The 17,741-nt window shown below is 42.7% G+C and overlaps 1 protein-coding gene across 7 annotated transcripts in view; it reads left to right on the forward strand.

The window, feature by feature from the left end:
- The window catches only part of LOC124110392 (RCC1 and BTB domain-containing protein 1-like), a 216,023-nt gene that overhangs the window by 7,722 nt on the left and 190,560 nt on the right, over positions 1-17,741 (forward strand). For 6 of the 7 annotated variants that reach the window (XM_048391010.1, XM_048391011.1, XM_048391015.1 and 3 more), the window contains exons 5-6: positions 11,690-11,780; positions 14,035-14,102. In XM_048391010.1, the coding sequence (XP_048246967.1) occupies positions 11,690-11,780; positions 14,035-14,102 (159 nt within the window). Of the gene's footprint in view, positions 1-4,855; positions 5,064-11,689; positions 11,781-14,034; positions 14,103-17,741 lie in introns of all 7 variants that reach the window. The other variant, XM_048391016.1, reaches the window with a different exon arrangement.

Raw genomic sequence — 17,741 nt, forward strand, 5'->3', positions numbered from 1 at the left:
TTGTATAGCGTGGAGGCAAGTGTGGTGTCTATCGAAAGCTTTGGAGAAGTCTAAGAAGATACCTATTGTGTACTGTTTGTTTAGTTGTCCTGTTTTTATGTCCTGCTCTAGACGGACGAGGTTACAGCGGCCTGGAGTGAAGCCGCGTTGGTCTGGATTAATTATATTGTTTTGTTCTAAGAAGTGTTAAAACCTATTTTTGACCATTGCTTCCATAACTTTGCATAGGTTTGAGATTAAGGAGATGGGTCTGTAAGAGTTGGCCTGGTCAGCAGGTTTATTCGGTTTGGGGATTGGAATGACCAGAGCTTGTTTCCATGTTGTTGGGACCTGGCCATTTAGGAAGATTAGATTGTAAAGTTTTAATAGTGTTTTGAGGAGTTTTGGGGGGTGTTGTTTGATTATTTGATATGAGGTTAGGTCTAGTCCTGGGGCTGTTCCTTTTGTCCAGTTGTTGATTACGTGGAGCATCTCCTCCATTGTGTATGGGTGGTTTATTTCTAGGTTATCGTCTTTTGGTAATTTGGAAAATTTACTTTCTGCTTTTATCTGATCTTGAAATTTTTGGCTGAAGTTACTGTTGCTGCTTCCTGCCGAAAAGTGGTTTGCTAGGTTGTCAGCTTTTTGAGAGGGGGTTGTTGATTTATTTATGTTGGGAGTTTTTTTCTGCATTTTATGTCCCTAATGGCGTGTATTTTGTGCCAGACTGTTCTGGCATCTGCATGGTGATTAATTTCCTCGCAAAATGTTTTCCAGTTTTTGGTTTTGGCTACTCTGATTAAGCTTTGTACTTTGTGGTTTAGTTCATGTGCTATTTTTAGATGTTTGTGGTCATGTTTGGCTTTGTTGAATGCGTTTTTACGTTTTTTCCTAGTTGTTTCTATTTCTTCGTTCCACCATGGTACTGATGGTTTGCCTATTTTAACTGTTTTAAATGGGATTGAGTTTTTGGCAGCGGTAATTATGTAATCTGTAAGGTTTTTGCAGTAAGTTTCGGGGTTGTTATTTTCTAGGTCAGCCTAGGTTTGCTTGGTCACAGATTTCCCTGAATTTCTTCCAGCTGGCTTTGTTGTATTGGAATTTTGGTTCCTGATTTTGGGTTGGTTTTTGGATGTTAATATCCCCTACTTTATGTTTATGGAGAAGTGGTCGCATCCTAGTGGTTCTTCATGGACTTCCCATTGTATGCTTTGGGCTAGGTCGGATGTGCATATGGTTAAGTCGATAGCCTACATTTTATGGGTTGGTTATCGTTTAGTAGTACCAGGTCGTTTTGTTCTATCCATTCTGAGATTAGTTTTCCAGGTTGATCTATTTTGTCTGCTACGCCCCAGGTTGGGTGGTGGGGATTGAAGTCCCCTAGGAATATTGTGGATTTTTTGCCTACATGGATGAGAATATCTAAATCTTCAGGTCTCATTTGTTTTACAGCCCAGTGGTATATTATTGATGATATTCTTTTGTTTTTTGTTATTGGTTATTTGTATACCGTTTGCTTCTAGATTAGGAGTGTTTACTTTTAACTCTTCATAGTTGATGTCTTCCCTGATGTATATGATAAAGGAAGGCCGCCACTGGATTAGTTTTGGCACGATGGAGTCTAACACAGTTGTAGTTTTGGAGGTTGACTTTAGATATAGCAGAGAATTTGATTTCCTGTGTGCACATGATGTGTGGGCCTTTGTTTAATTTAAATTTAGTTTGCAATTCATGGCCATGGGAGGTTAGCCCGTTGGCATTCCACAGAAAGATATTTAGACCTTCCATTATTGGGGGCTGAGTGGTTGTTGTTTACTTTTTAATCATAATTTTGATTTATTTGGATACTTCCTTTAGGTGGATGATGAAGAGGTCAAATGTTAGTGTTGTCAGTTTAAGTTTGTGTGCTACTGCGTGGAAGGATTTTACACTAGCATTGGGGGAGTTTTGTTTGTGCATGTAAGCTAAGAGGATTGTGAGATTACTTAAGTATTTAGTGCTGGTAAGTTGGGTAGTTTTGCGTTTAAAGAATTTAGTTGTTTTAGGGGCTGAGAAGGTTACTTCGTTTATTTCTTCTGTGGTTGTGTATTCATCGTCTTCGTGTGTGTTTAGTTTAGTTGTTTGTGTCTCCATGGGGGTTGCTTGTGTAACGGAAGTTTACACGCTACACTCGCCACAACCGGAACAGGAAGTTACCTTGGTTCATACGGGTGTTTCGAACATCCGGGTTTTGGAAAAGGGATATTTAAGCACGTGCGTGCCGCACGAGCTTCAGTCAGCGTCTGGCTCCGGGGACAGGCTTGCCGGAATCTGTACACACGTGCGTTCGGTATGGTAAGATAATTGCATTAGTAGTAGTTTGTTCTTTTTATTTGCCCAGTCACACCATTATTTTTTCTTTATGGGTAGGTTATCATGTTTGTTATAATGGGATAGATTTAGCACGTAGCTTTGTAATATTTTCTGCTGGAAATTGTGTGCCAGTGTTGTTTAGGCTAAAGAAGTTTCAAAACTTTGGACCCGGTGTGTCAACCGAGAGTGTATTAGATATGTTCGAGGACTGTGAATAGTGAAAGCGTTTGACGCCTCTGTGTCTATCGTTCGACCGAGTGTGTTCGATATGTTCGAGAACTGTGAATAGTGAAAGCGGTTGACGCCTGTGTGTCTATCGTTCGATATTGAGAATACTTCCATTGGTGTGTAAACCGTTGTCTGAACATGAAACACATGTATACTGGTCGAGAATACTTCCATTGAGTTGTAAACCAGTTTGTGTAGAAATTTGTAACACATGTATACTGGTCGAGAATACTTCCATTGAGTTGTAAACCAGTTTGTGTAGAATACTTCGGTAATACTTCCATTGGTGTGTAAACCGTTGTCTGAACATGAAACACATGTATACTGGTCGAGAATACTTCCATTGAGTTGTAAACCAGTTTGTGTAGGAATTTGTAACACATGTATACTGGTCGAGAATACTTCCATTGAGTTGTAAACCAGTTTGTGTAGAATATTTCGGTAATACTTCCATTGGTGTGTAAACCGTTGTCTGAACATGTAACACATGTAGACTGGTCGAGAATACTTCCATTGAGTTGTAAACCAGTTTGTGTAGGAATTTGTAACACATGTAAACTAATCGGGAATACTTCCATTGGTGTGTAAACCGTTGTCTGAACATGTAACCCATGTATACTGGTCGAGAATACTTCCATTGGTGTGTAAACCGTGTCTGAACATGTAATGCATGTATACTGGTCGGTAATACTTCCGTGGTTTTATATTTAGTGGGTTCTGAACAGGAAATTCATGTATATTTTTTACAAAACAATTGAAAATGGTAATAAATCAGTATGTGGAATAATATTGTAGTTTGTCCCTTTGTTTAGGATTTAAGCTTTACTCTATCACTCAGAGTGCCACCCAAACTGGGAGAACCTCGTTTAGTATTTGTAAGCGTAACAAGAGTTTATGTAAACTCTTGAGGCGGGAATGAGTCTTTAACAGTAAATCGCTTACACTTGCGTGGCTGTTGTGGTGTGGAGGGTTGAGTTTGTGCTTGTATGTTGGGAGTAGCTGTAGTTTCCTTAGTGTTTGTGTTTTCTTGTGGTGCTTGCTTGTGAGGAATTTGAGGGGTAGCGGTAATTTGGAATATTTGTGTGATTTTTTTGGCTGCGTTAAATGAGTTTTGATTAGGGAAAATAATTTGGTATCCTTTGTTAGCTTGTTTAATTTTATTGTAGTGGATTTTTTGTTGTTTAAACCAAAGTCCTACTTTATCAGCTGAGGGTGCTTGTGAGAGAATGGATGCAGGGCCGGCGGAGCAGAAGTAGAGAGCGAATCTAGTGAGGAGTGACGCCGGTGATAGTGGGTGTTTTGTGTGTTGAAGGTGTCCAGTTTTCGTTTTAGGATAGCGGAAATACCAACTTGAATATATATACACAAACACTGTTTATTGAGCAGCAGTTGTTACAAGTATATAACAATGTCATTTAAAGAATAGGAGCATCCATCACATGGGGTGAGTTATCACTGCTGGGGTTAAGAGTTCTACCCACTTGTGTCAAACTAGGTCAATCATTGACCACTCCAATCAGTGAACTATTTTTTGGATCAATTATTTTATTGCCTTTGAACTTCCTTAATGCCAGTCAACAGAGTAAACATATAAACTGTGTGTTGTTTTTAGGAAAACGCTGTTGATTGTTTTTGCGAAAGTGCTTACTCAGCACTATTAAGCGGTGATATTTGCTGTTTGAATTGATTAAGGATAGGTTGGATTAAGGTAAGGATATGTATTCCACTGGGGATGGGGTGGGGGGAGTCGCATTGATTTTGAGTCATATTTTTGGCTAGGAGTAAGCAAACATATTAATTTGTAGATGCATTAATTTCCAGATTCACAGTATTTTAGTTTGCTGCTAGCCTCAGGGCACAGATTAGGAGTCACAGTGAACATGAAAAGCTGTGATACTTACATTGCTATCACATGAAAACAAATCGGATCCTGACTCATATTAATTGCTTATCTCATGTCATTCCGAAAAGGTAGTGGAAACTCCTTTGCTGTCTTCCAAAGAACAGAGATCTCACCCAATCTCACCCCTCAGCCACACCGGAAGCATGTGACGAAGCTGGTACACACGTCGCTGTCTCATTTTCGCACCAGCCGGGTGGTTGGGCTACATTTCTGTGCCATCCAAGCCATACTTAATAATTTTTATTATTATTTTTTATTCAAACACTTTGCTTGGATTACCTTCTTCAAACCTTTTTTTCTACTTTGGCTTAAACCTTTTCACTAATTTGGGTTAAGAGTTTGCCTTTTTTTGTATGATGAGATTTTGTGACATTTGCCGCTTGTGTGTTTCAGATTGTGATCCACACCCTATCTGTTCAACATGCGTCCCTCAACTATGCACTAGAGAGACTTATAGTAGTTTCTATGCATCCCTGGGGGAAGAAGACTTTGCAGCCTACTTGTATGTAGTACAGAGGAAGAAGCTGGACTGTAAAAGACGTGATTCTGCTTGATCATGTTTCTCATTAGAAGCGCTTCTGTTATCACACCTAAAAATAAGGTAACAATTTCTTCTTCAGACGAGAGACCCTTTTCAGTTGTAACTGAGATTGCTGCTGAGAACTCTTCATTGCAGACGTCAGAGAACTCCTTTGCCAGCCTTAGAAACTGGTACTAGTCCTATAGTCCTTGCCAAACTGCCCAATAGTTAGGTATCATAAGGAGTAGTAAGCATTTGCCCTTTGTAATGGTTTTGCTATATGTTATCATTATATAGTATAGTAGATTTAAAATGTTAGTTGCTATCGCTGTTTGCTGTGTCCCTAGTATCACATGACGAGAAGCAGGCAAAGGTGAAGAAACAGTCATCAACGAGGAAGAAGAAACAGCTCTTCATTGTCCTCAAAGTCGTCTTCAATGTCGAAAGATGCCTGCATGAAGGTCCCCACCTCCACAAAGCCCACACCATTGCCCCCAGGGTTCTCCAAAGATGTCCACGAAGTCAACTTCTCATTCGCAGAAGCATGCCCCTGCATGCAGTTCCCGCTGCCACGCAGCTAGCATCGCTCGTGAACCTTTCACAGGTTTCACACGTGCAGACGTTCTTGCAGGACCAGGCCTTCACGCAGCCTCAGGCAGTTGCACAGATGCAAGCCTTTGTGCAGCCCCATACCTTCACTCAACCCCTGCCGTTCATGCAAAACACAGACCTCAGTGTTTACACAGGCGCAGATGTTTGCGCAGCCTGCTACATTCGTGCAACCTGCCTTTTATCAGCAAGGTACTACGCAAGTGATCCGTGCTATGCAGCAACAACACATTCAACAAGCCACCTATGACGTCGACTTCATCTACTCCTGTTTCTGACAAGAGTAATACCTACGGAGTTGAAGACAAGGAGCTCTCATAACTGGACACCACAATCAGAGCTTTGATGGGATTGAACATGTCTTGTTCTTTTAATGAAGCGATGCTCTTTCAACTCAAGAACCCACAATCCTACAGCGAGCATATGCTATTGTCAGCTGTGGTCAACCAGCAGAAGTTTCAGGAATCCATTTCTGACTATCTTCAACAGTCGGATCCGTGGCATCAATATAGAATTTGTACAGCATTCCAAGGACCAGATGCTAATTAAATCTGTCCAAACTATGAACTCTATGTTCAAACAGTACATTCAAAAAACCACCTTAGAGAGCTGGTTCACCGGAATACGGAAGGCTGAGGACAAGAAATTCTCTGGCTACAGAGGAGATAAGTTAGCATCTTTTTGTAAGCCATATGATAAATCATGAGATCTGTCGGAGGTGGACCTGAATCCAGAGGAGGCCGTCCCTACCCACGAAGAGGTGCTTTTGGGCAATTGGGTACTCCCACCCCCTCCCAATCATACCAGTACAACAATCAAACATAGGTGGTTCTATTCTCGGATTTTCCTGGTACCCAAGAAAAACTCAACCGAAAAATTCCGACTGATCTACAACATGATTCATTTACCTTAATTGCGACAGATGATAAGATAAGTCAACTATCTGGCGAGACGCATATCTACACATCCTAGTCCATCTGGACTCCAGGAAGTACCTCTGTTTTCACTTCAAGCACCATCACTATCAACGGGCACTCCTGCCATTTGGCATTTCCACGGCCCTGTGGCTGTTTACACGGACAACCAAACCAATAGTGACCTTCCTTCACAACAGAGGACTTTGTTGTGTCTTTTATCTGGACGACAGCATTCAGGCATATCAACAGACCAATCCTCTCAGGCGGACTTCACACTAAAATTGTTAACAAGGATGGTTTACTGCTTGTTCTTTACAGAAAGAAAGAGCTGTGTGAGGTCTTGCTGAAGAAGAAGTTGTTCCAACTAGCTGAGTGGCTAACCCTATGACACAGCTCCCATGTGTCCACGGAAGGGGTGATGCCATGTGTCATCACATTACTGCTGTCAACCAAAGAGGAAAGATCTACTGTTTGAATCTCAGCACTATATCACTAACTCCTTTGTGTGTTTTCAAACTTTAGTGTTTCTTTGTGAAGTGCTATTGAGCATACAGTTTGTGTCTTCATATATTTCATATGATTTACGCCATAGCAATAATGTTTAATGCACGGTGGTGTTGTTCACCACAGTAATATTGGGCGTGTTGTTGTTGCAAGTACCCTGTTGAATAGTGTTTCATGTCATGCATTCTGTATTCTTGTATTGCTTGCATTTTCAGGGTTCTAGACTTTGGCATATGAATATATTTACATGTTGAGTTAATTCCAGCAACGTTTGGTATCATCATGTCAATAATCATATTTTGTTTTATTATTATGTTAACATGAGTTCAACAGTATTAACCAGAAGGCAATCTTCTTTCAGTTTCTTAGTGGATAAGTGTAATACTAAACATCCGGTTATGTATTTATATTATTATAAGTATCTGTAGTAAGTGAAACTGTCAGTAAGACATCCATATATCATGTGTAATGCTATTTATAGTAACATAGGTAAGGCAACTTCCCATCATGCCTAGGTACAAGCATTCACTGCAGTGCTTCAATGTCAACTATCTTATACATGTTTTGTAAACAATGACAAGAAATTTTGCTCCCGTACGTATGAGCAAATAGTAAAAACAAAGCGTCAAGTTTCATTCTGGCAAGATTTCAGTATGCCTCCTCAACCACGAAAGAGGCAAACCAGAATGCCAAGCAGGTTATCCAGGCCGGATAATACACACAGTGGAGAAGCGAGTATGTGTGAGGACCCGGACGTTTCGGTGCCACCAAACATGGCCGCACCAGATGTCAGTGTGACTCGTCGACGATACGGTCCAGTGATCCCTCTAATTACAGTTTATAGTCGCCCGTATGCAGTCTTTCCACGCAGTTGGACTACAGAACGAATCTGTACATATATTTGAGGAAGTGTTGGGCATTAAGCCACCAGTGGGGTTGACACGAGCGCAGTATCAAACGTTTTACACAGACAACATCACAGGCATAGTGGAAGGATGGACATACACCGGTCATGATCGTTGTACGCGATGACAGCTAGAACTGGCACCTCGGTAGTTTAGAGGCTACTGTACCCCCTACTACAACAGTGAACAGGTCACACAGTGATGCAACACTTGCCCAGGTTGTGGATACTGTGAATAATTTACAGCGTACTGTGGCCATGCTGAGTTCGCGAATGGATGACAGGAGACAGCCTGCTATGGTGCCACACACTTCCCTTTTGCAGAGGAATTGTGCTGTGCCTGGTCAACCACATGACTATTTGCTACCTACTGATACGAGGTCACAGCCATTCAGCTTGTATACTGCCTTATGGTAATTGGACAACCAAGTCACAGGTTTAGCTACCCCAGGTGTGTCCTCCAGTGAACCTCAGCATTTACCGGATAAAGTACTTGTTTCTCCCTCTCAACATCAGTGGCACATAGAAGGAGGGGCGCTCATACTGGCTCTCTCTCACCAGAGACACACACTCCAGCGTGCTCGATCACCATATCCGCGGACAAGCAGGGAACGACCCAGTCCCACTCGCTACTACAACAAACATTCCGGTTCTTCCACTAAGTCGATCCATTTGAACTCCAGTTTCGGGTCCAACACATCCCAGGTTGCCGCAACATCCTTGCGGGCGCCCTCTCAAAACCAGACAAGGTAGCTCTCACCGAGTGGAAACTTCATCTCGACATCATCACCTCAGGGAACCCCAACATCAACCTGTTTGCCACTAGCCAGAACTACCAGGTCCGCACCTTCATATCACTGGTACCAGATGCACAAGCCTTCAACATCTCCTTCGAAGCATTAAAAATCTACGTTTCTCCGCCTCCAGTACTCCTTCCCAGGGTCCTTCAGAACATGAGATTGACCCAGAACCTTGTTCTGACTTTGATCGTGCCTTGGTGGCCAAGGAGAGGCTGGTTCATGGATCTCAAGGAGATGTCCATCGCCGATCCTCTCAAACTCCCAAACTGGCCAAATCTGTTGATCCACCCTCACAGCAAATGGCTTCCATCAGGCTCAAGACAGGTTACATCTTCATGCCTTGTCCATCTACAAGTAGCCTTAAGTGCCAAGGGCTACCCGGCTGGAGCGGCAAGGGCAATTACCCTGGCCCATAAACTGTCTACTAGGGGTTTGTACGATGACAAGTGGTGCTCGTTTGAAAGTTTTTGCAAGGAAAAACACCAGGATCCCACCTCTGTGTCTCTTCAATTCTTGGTCAAATTTCTCTGTATTTTGCCTGAAGGGCAAGCCTTGTGGCCCTCAACTCTGTCTTGGCAGCTCTGGAAGATCAAAAGATGACTAAGATTCCGGAACTTCAAGCTTTGCTACATTCCTTAGACCCTTCGACCCCCTTTGTGGGATCTGAAGGTGGTCCTTGCTGAGAGGCACGCGCTTTGAGCTAAATCACTCAGTGACTATAACCTCACCAAGAAGAGGGTCTTCCTCTTGGCTCTGGCTACAGCAGCGAACTACATGCTTTAGACATTACATGTGTCCATTTTGAGCACGGAGTGCAGCATGGAGCTGTTGATCTGGGGCTGAGCTGGGACTTCATAGCCAAGAGTCAACTCCCAGCACAGCCTCACTGATCCTTCCCATCAAGCTCTATCTTCGATAGTGGGGGTTGATGATGAACAGGAACTCCTGCTATGTCTGGTGCAGGCACTGTGATGCTTCATTCGATGCTTCAAGAATCGTTGTGGACAACATCAACACCTCTTCATCTCGGTAACAACAATATCAGCCAAAGTCAGCCACAATACAATTGCCCTATGGCTTCAAGCCATCATTCTTCAGGCCCATGAGGCCGCGGGACTGGATCCCCCGAGAGCCAGCAACCCGCACGAGATCTGGTTCTTGACATAAGTTTCATTTTACTTCTATGGCTGCATCGATACCTGGACTTCACACATACCTAACTTTATCCTTCCCTGTCAATAGGAATGGTCACTTGATGCTGGACATTGCTATTGCTGATTGGTTTGGAGAATTTCTGAAGATCATATCTGAAGGTATGCCGTCCACCATACTGTCTGATAAAGATGCTTTAAGGAGTAATGCAGGATAAATGAAAAAATCTAGTATAATCCTAGATATGTTTTCTATTTGTATACCTCTTCTGCATTACTGCATCTAACGTGACCCACCAGTTGCAGAGCTACCTCCCCATGATGTCTTCAGAAGCTCCATGGCATCATCCCTTCCATGGTCACATTGGAGCTGTGTGATAGGGTTAGCCACTCAGCTAGTTGGAACAACTTCTTCTTCAGCAAGACCTCACACAGCTCTTTCTTTCTGTCTAGAACAAGCAGTAAATGCATTAAGGAGGAATAAACAGGGTTATGCATTTTTGGAAAATGAGCTTAAATAAGTTTTAGAATTGTATTTTGGGGAAGAAATGACAGACAGATAGTAAACTTTGACAGAACTGAATGTGCATCATCGTGTTGTTGGATTTTTGTTTGTGCATGAATTAGTCACGTGACACCGCCCGCATGTCTCTTCTAAAGTTGTATTTGAGCAAGGTGATTTTATTGTCTGTTTTTTAATATTACCTCACAATAGACACTTGTGTTCATCATTTTTTTATAAATATTTCTCTCTTCTAACGAGCAAAAGTAATATGAGATGCGATCACCTGTGCGCTATAACAGGGAGTTGACAATAATTGGTCCTTGGCGATAACTGGTCACTAGCCGGTACATAAACATCCAAAACATGTTTGCCAGCAGCTATGCATAAACAAATCAATCAATCAATGGCAAGTTCTGCTAGGTCTTCTCACATCATCCCAAGCGGTCACGACAAGGGGTAGGCTATGACTTCGTCCTATCCAGGGGCTCCTAACTGTGTCAAGATTATAACCTTTTCAGAACACAAGAACCCTTCTAAGTAAGCTGGAATTGAATTTTATGCACACTGACAAAATCCATGAAATCTCTTGATTTACTCTCAAGTACGGAGGTGGTGCCCCACTGCAGACTGATATCCAAGAAGATTAAAAAGAAACAATGTTCTTTTTCTTATTGAACGGATCATAATCTGAATCAAGTATAAGATGGATCCCACCACCAACCGTGGGATTCAGGCAATTAGTATGAGTCAGGAAAAGGTAAAATATGTATTTTTGTAGGGTAGAAGTATCACTTATACTGATCATGACTCATACACTAAAGCGCCCTCCCAGCCATCCTCGCTTTCAGTATACATGTTTTGGCTGTTACGGGTAAGCCAAATGAGAGAGTGATGGGTGTACTGGCTTGGTCAGGTGCTTCCGGTGTGGCTGAGGGGTGTGTTCTGGTGAGATTTTGATCTCTGTTCTTGGGAACACAGCACAGGAGTTTCCTTTGCGGAATGAGATGAAATAAGCAATAAGTGTGAGTCGGGATAAGTATAAATGATATTTTCACCCTAAAAATACATTTTTTAACAGAATATTAATTTGCTCCTATCAATGTGAAATTTGATATTAAGGATGAAAATTATGGTATCCTTGGCATAAATGATTTTTTATTGATTGGTCGTCAAGACAGTCAACTGTCATCATGCTATCCCCATTTTCTACACTATGAAAGGTGTTGATAGAAAGTGATTATCCATTATCCTCGGGCTTATGTAGTATCAGTTCAACACAACAGCTAACCACTCCAACATATGTGTTTCCTCTGCTAGATCTATGCATGGGGCCAGAACAACTGTGGACAGGTGGGAACAGGGACCACAACCAACCAGCCCACCCCACGCAAGATCACAGCTGTCATAGGTACTCACTCACACCATGCTGCCACTTGTCTCCACTACACCCACATGCAAGACCATAGCCTCCATAGGTACTCACTCACACCACGCTGCCACTTGTCTCCACTACACCCACATGCAAGACCATAGCCTCCATAGGTACTCACTCACACCACGCTGCCACTTGTCTCCACTACACCCACATGCAAGACCATAGCCTCCATAGGTACTCACTCACACCACGCTGCCACTTGTCTCCACTACACCCACATGCAAGACCATAGCCTCCATAGGTACTCACTCACACCACGCTGCCACTTGTCTCCACTACACCCACATGCAAGACCATAGCCTCCTTAGGTACTCACTCACACCACGCTGCCACTTGTCTCCACTACACCCACATGCAAGACCATAGCCTCCATAGGTACTCACTCACACCACGCTGCCACTTGTCTCCACTACACCCACATGCAAGACCATAGCCTCCATAGGTACTCACTCACACCACACTGCCACTTGTCTCCACTACACCCACACACCTTCACTACTGTCTGTCATGTGTCTCACCTACACCCACACACCTTCACCACTGTCTGTCATGTGTCTAACCTACACCCACACACCTTCACATATGTGTGTCATGTGTCTCACCTACACCCACACACCTTCACTACTGTCTGTCATGTGTCTCACCTACACCCACACACCTTCACTACTGTCTGTCATGTGTCTAACCTACACCCACACACCTTCACATATGTGTGTCATGTGTCTCACCTACACCCACACACCTTCATTACTGTCTATCATGTGTCTTACCTACACCAATACACCTTCACTACTGTCTGTCATGTGTCTTACCTATACCCACACACCTTCACTAATGTGTGTCATGTGTCTCGACTATACCCACACACCTTCACTACTGTCTGTCATGTGTCTCACCTACACCTACTCACCTTCACTACTGTGTGTCATGTGTCTTACCTACACCTTCACACCTTCACTACGGTCTGTCATGTGTCTCACCTACACCCACACACCTTCACATATGTGTGTCATGTGTCTCACCTACACCCACACACTCTCACTACTGTCTTACATGTGTCTTACCTACACCCCAGACCTTCACTACTGTCTGTCATGTGTCTTACCTATACCCACACACCTTCACTACTGTCTGTCATGTGTCTTACCTATACCCACACACCTTCACTAATGTGTGTCATGTGTCTTACCTATACCCACACACCTTCACATATGTGTGTCATGTGTCTCACCTACACACCTTCACTACTGTCTGTCATGTGTCTTACCTATACCCACACACCTTCACTACTGTCTGTCATGTGTCTTACCTATACCCACACACCTTCACTACTGTCTATCATGTGTCTTACCTACACCCCAGACCTTCACTACTGTCTGTCATGTGTCTTACCTATACCCACACACCTTCACATATGTGTGTCATGTGTCTCACCTATACACCTTCACTACTGTATGTCATGTGTCTTACCTACACCTACACACCTTCACTACTGTATGTCATGTGTCTCACCTACACACCTTCACTAATGTCTGTCATGTGTCTTACCTACACCTACACACCTTCACTACTGTCTGTCATGTGTCTCACCTATACACCTTCACTACTGTCTGTCATGTGTCTCACCTACACCTTCACACCTTCACTACTGTCTGTTATGTGTCTCACCTATACACCTTCACTACTGTCTGTCATGTGTCTTACCTACACCTACTCACCTTCACTACTGTGTGTCATGTGTCTCACCTACACCCACACACCTTCACATATGTGTGTCATTTGTCTTACCTATACTCACACACCTTCACTAATTTGTGTCATGTGTCTTACCTACACACCTTCACTACTGTGTGTCATGTGTCTCACCTACACCCACACACCTTCACTACTGTGTGTCATGTGTCTCACCTATACACCTTCACTACTGTGTACCATGTGTCTTACCTACACCCACTCGCCATCACTACTGTGTGTCGTGTGTTTATGCCTACACCTACACATTAACTACTAACTTTGTTGACTGACAAAAAGGTGGAATGTGAAAAAAAGTAGACAGTTGTGTTATTCTGTTAAGGATAATTTACTCAAGAACATTGGGACTTTTTTATAAATCATTTTTCAAATCGCCATACTCAAAAATACTTGTAGAAAGAAAACTAAAATTTAATTCTTTTCATTTCTTGATAGGATCTGTCTGTAACAGTTGAATTCTTTCCTCTGTTTTCAGGCTGCCGGACAGTTGTAGCCATCTCATGTGGCCAGACATCTTCTATGGCTCTAATGGACAATGGCGAGGTAAACATCACTTTGTGTCTTGAAAGACATTTTTCATATAATACTTTATGAAAAGAGACAAGCTTTTCTTTTTGTGACTGTGTAGCAAGTGAACTCAGTCAGTGTTTAACAAGTCATCTTTGTCCTGTGTAGTTGGTTAGGCAGTGGACTGTAGCAAGTGAACTCAGTCAGTGTTTAACAAGTCATCTTTGTCCTGTGTAGTTGGTTAGGCAGTGGACTGTAGCAAGTGAACTCAGTCAGTGTTTAACAAGTCATCTTTGTCCTGTGTAGTTGGTTAGGCAGGTGACTGTAGCAAGTGAACACAGTCAGTGTTTAACAAGTCATCTTTGTCCTGTGTAGTTGGTTAGGCAGGTGACTGTAGCAAGTGAACACAGACAGTGTTTAACAAGTCATCTTTGTCCTGTGTAGTTGGTTAGGCAGGTGACTGTAGCAAGTGAACACAGTCAGTGTTTAACAAGTCATCTTTGTCCTGTGTAGTTGGTTAGGCAGGTGACTGTAGCAAGTGAACTCAGTCAGTGTTTAACAAGTCATCTTTGTCCTGTGTAGTTGGTTAGGCAGTGGACTGTAGCAAGTGAACTCAGTCAGTGTTTAACAAGTCATCTTTGTCCTGTGTAGTTGGTTAGGCAGGTGACTGTAGCAAGTGAACACAGTCAGTGTTTAACAAGTCATCTTTGTCCTGTGTAGTTGGTTAGGCAGGTGACTGTAGCAAGTGAACACAGACAGTGTTTAACAAGTCATCTTTGTCCTGTGTAGTTGGTTAGGCAGGTGACTGTAGCAAGTGAACTCAGTCAGTGTTTAACAAGTCATCTTTGTCCTGTGTAGTTGGTTAGGCAGGTGACTGTAGCAAGTGAACTCAGTCAGTGTTTAACAAGTCATCTTTGTCCTGTGTAGTTGGTTAGGCAGGTGACTGTAGCAAGTGAACTCAGTCAGTGTTTAACAAGTCATCTTTGTCCTGTGTAGTTGGTTAGGCAGGTGACTGTGTTAGTGAACTCAGTCAGTGTTTAACAAGTCATCTTTGTCCTGTGTAGTTGGTTAGGCAGTGGACTGTAGCAAGTGAACTCAGTCAGTGTTTAACAAGTCATCTTTGTCCTGTGTAGTTGGTTAGGCAGTGGACTGTAGCAAGTGAACTCAGTCAGTGTTTAACAAGTCATCTTTGTCCTGTGTAGTTGGTTAGGCAGGTGACTGTAGCAAGTGAACACAGTCAGTGTTTAACAAGTCATCTTTGTCCTGTGTAGTTGGTTAGGCAGGTGACTGTAGAAAGTGAACACAGACAGTGTTTAACAAGTCATCTTTGTCCTGTGTAGTTGGTTAGGCAGGTGACTGTAGCAAGTGAACACAGTCAGTGTTTAACAAGTCATCTTTGTCCTGTGTAGTTGGTTAGGCAGGTGACTGTAGCAAGTGAACTCAGTCAGTGTTTAACAAGTCATCTTTGTCCTGTGTAGTTGGTTAGGCAGTGGACTGTAGCAAGTGAACTCAGTCAGTGTTTAACAAGTCATCTTTGTCCTGTGTAATTGGTTAGGCAGGTGACTGTAGCAAGTGAACACAGTCAGTGTTTGACAAGTCATCTTTGTCCTGTGTAGTTGGTTAGGCAGGTGACTGTAGCAAGTGAACACAGACAGTGTTTAACAAGTCATCTTTGTCCTGTGTAGTTGGTTAGGCAGGTGACTGTAGCAAGTGAACACAGTCAGTGTTTAACAAGTCATCTTTGTCCTGTGTAGTTGGTTAGGCAGGTGACTGTAGCAAGTGAACTCAGTCAGTGTTTAACAAGTCATCTTTGTCCTGTGTAGTTGGTTAGGCAGGTGACTATAGCAAGTGAACTCAGTCAGTGTTTAACAAGTCATCTTTGTCCTGTGTAGTTGGTTAGGCAGGTGACTGTAGCAAGTGAACTCAGTCAGTGTTTAACAAGTCATCTTTGTCCTGTGTAGTTGGTTAGGCAGGTGACTGTAGCAAGTGAACTCAGTCAGTGTTTAACAAGTCATCTTTGTCCTGTGTAGTTGGTTAGGCAGGTGACTGTAGCAAGTGAACACAGTCAGTGTTTAACAAGTCATCTTTGTCCTGTGTAGTTGGTTAGGCAGGTGACTGTAGCAAGTGAACACAGTCAGTGTTTAACAAGTCATCTTTGTCCTGTGTAGTTGGTTAGGCAGGTGACTGTAGCAAGTGAACTCAGTCAGTGTTTAACAAGTCATCTTTGTCCTGTGTAGTTGGTTAGGCAGGTGACTGTAGCAAGTGAACACAGTCAGTGTTTAACAAGTCATCTTTGTCCTGTGTAGTTGGTTAGGCAGGTGACTGTAGCAAGTGAACTCAGTCAGTGTTTAACAAGTCATCTTTGTCCTGTGTAGTTGGTTAGGCAGGTGACTGTAGCAAGTGAACTCAGTCAGTGTTTAACAAGTCATCTTTGTCCTGTGTAGTTGGTTAGGCAGGTGACTGTAGCAAGTGAACACAGTCAGTGTTTAACAAGTCATCTTTGTCCTATGTAGTTGGTTAGGCAGGTGACTGTAGCAAGTGAACACAGTCAGTGTTTAACAAGTCATCTTTGTCCTATGTAGTTGGTTAGGCAGGTGACTGTAGCAAGTGAACTCAGTCAGTGTTTAACAAGTCATCTTTGTCCTATGTAGTTGGTTAGGCAGGTGACTGTGTTAGTGAACTCAGTCAGTGTTTAACAAGTCATCTTTGTCCTGTGTCGTTGGTTAGGCAGGTGACTGTGTTAGTGAACTCAGTCAGTGTTTAACAAGTCATCTTTGTCCTATGTAGTTGGTTAGGCAGGTGACTGTGTTAGTGAACTCAGTCAGTGTTTAACAAGTCATCTTTGTCCTATGTAGTTGGTTAGGCAGGTGACTGTGTTAGTGAACTCAATCAGTGTTTAACAAGTCATCTTTGTCCTGTGTAGTTGGTTAGGCAGGTGACTGTGTTAGTGAACTCAGTCAGTGTTTAACAAGTCATCTTTGTCCTATTATGTAGTTGGTTAGGCAGGTGACTGTGTTAGTGAACTCAGTCAGTGTTTAACAAGTCATCTTTGTCCTATGTAGTTGGTTAGGCAGGTGACTGTGTTAGTGAACACAGTCAGTGTTTAACAAGTCATCTTTGTCCTATGTAGTTGGTTAGGCAGGTGACTGTGTTAGTGAACTCAGTCAGTGTTTAACAAGTCATCTTTGTCCTATGTAGTTGGTTAGGCAGGTGACTGTGTTAGTGAACTCAGTCAGTGTTTAACAAGTCATCTTTGTCCTGTGTAGTTGGTTAGGCAGGTGACTGTAGCAAGTGAACTCAGTCAGTGTTTAACAAGTCATCTTTGTCCTGTGTAGTTGGTTAGGCAGGTGACTGTAGCAAGTGAACACAGTCAGTGTTTAACAAGTCATCTTTGTCCTATGTAGTTGGTTAGGCAGGTGACTGTAGCAAGTGAACACAGTCAGTGTTTAACAAGTCATCTTTGTCCTATGTAGTTGGTTAGGCAGGTGACTGTAGCAAGTGAACTCAGTCAGTGTTTAACAAGTCATCTTTGTCCTATGTAGTTGGTTAGGCAGGTGACTGTGTTAGTGAACTCAGTCAGTGTTTAACAAGTCATCTTTGTCCTGTGTCGTTGGTTAGGCAGGTGACTGTGTTAGTGAACTCAGTCAGTGTTTAACAAGTCATCTTTGTCCTATG

This window comes from Haliotis rufescens, unplaced genomic scaffold, assembly GCF_023055435.1.
Source record: "Haliotis rufescens isolate VD_foot unplaced genomic scaffold, xgHalRufe1.0.p SCAF_9, whole genome shotgun sequence".
In the NCBI taxonomy this organism is placed as follows: Eukaryota; Metazoa; Mollusca; class Gastropoda; order Lepetellida; family Haliotidae; genus Haliotis; species Haliotis rufescens.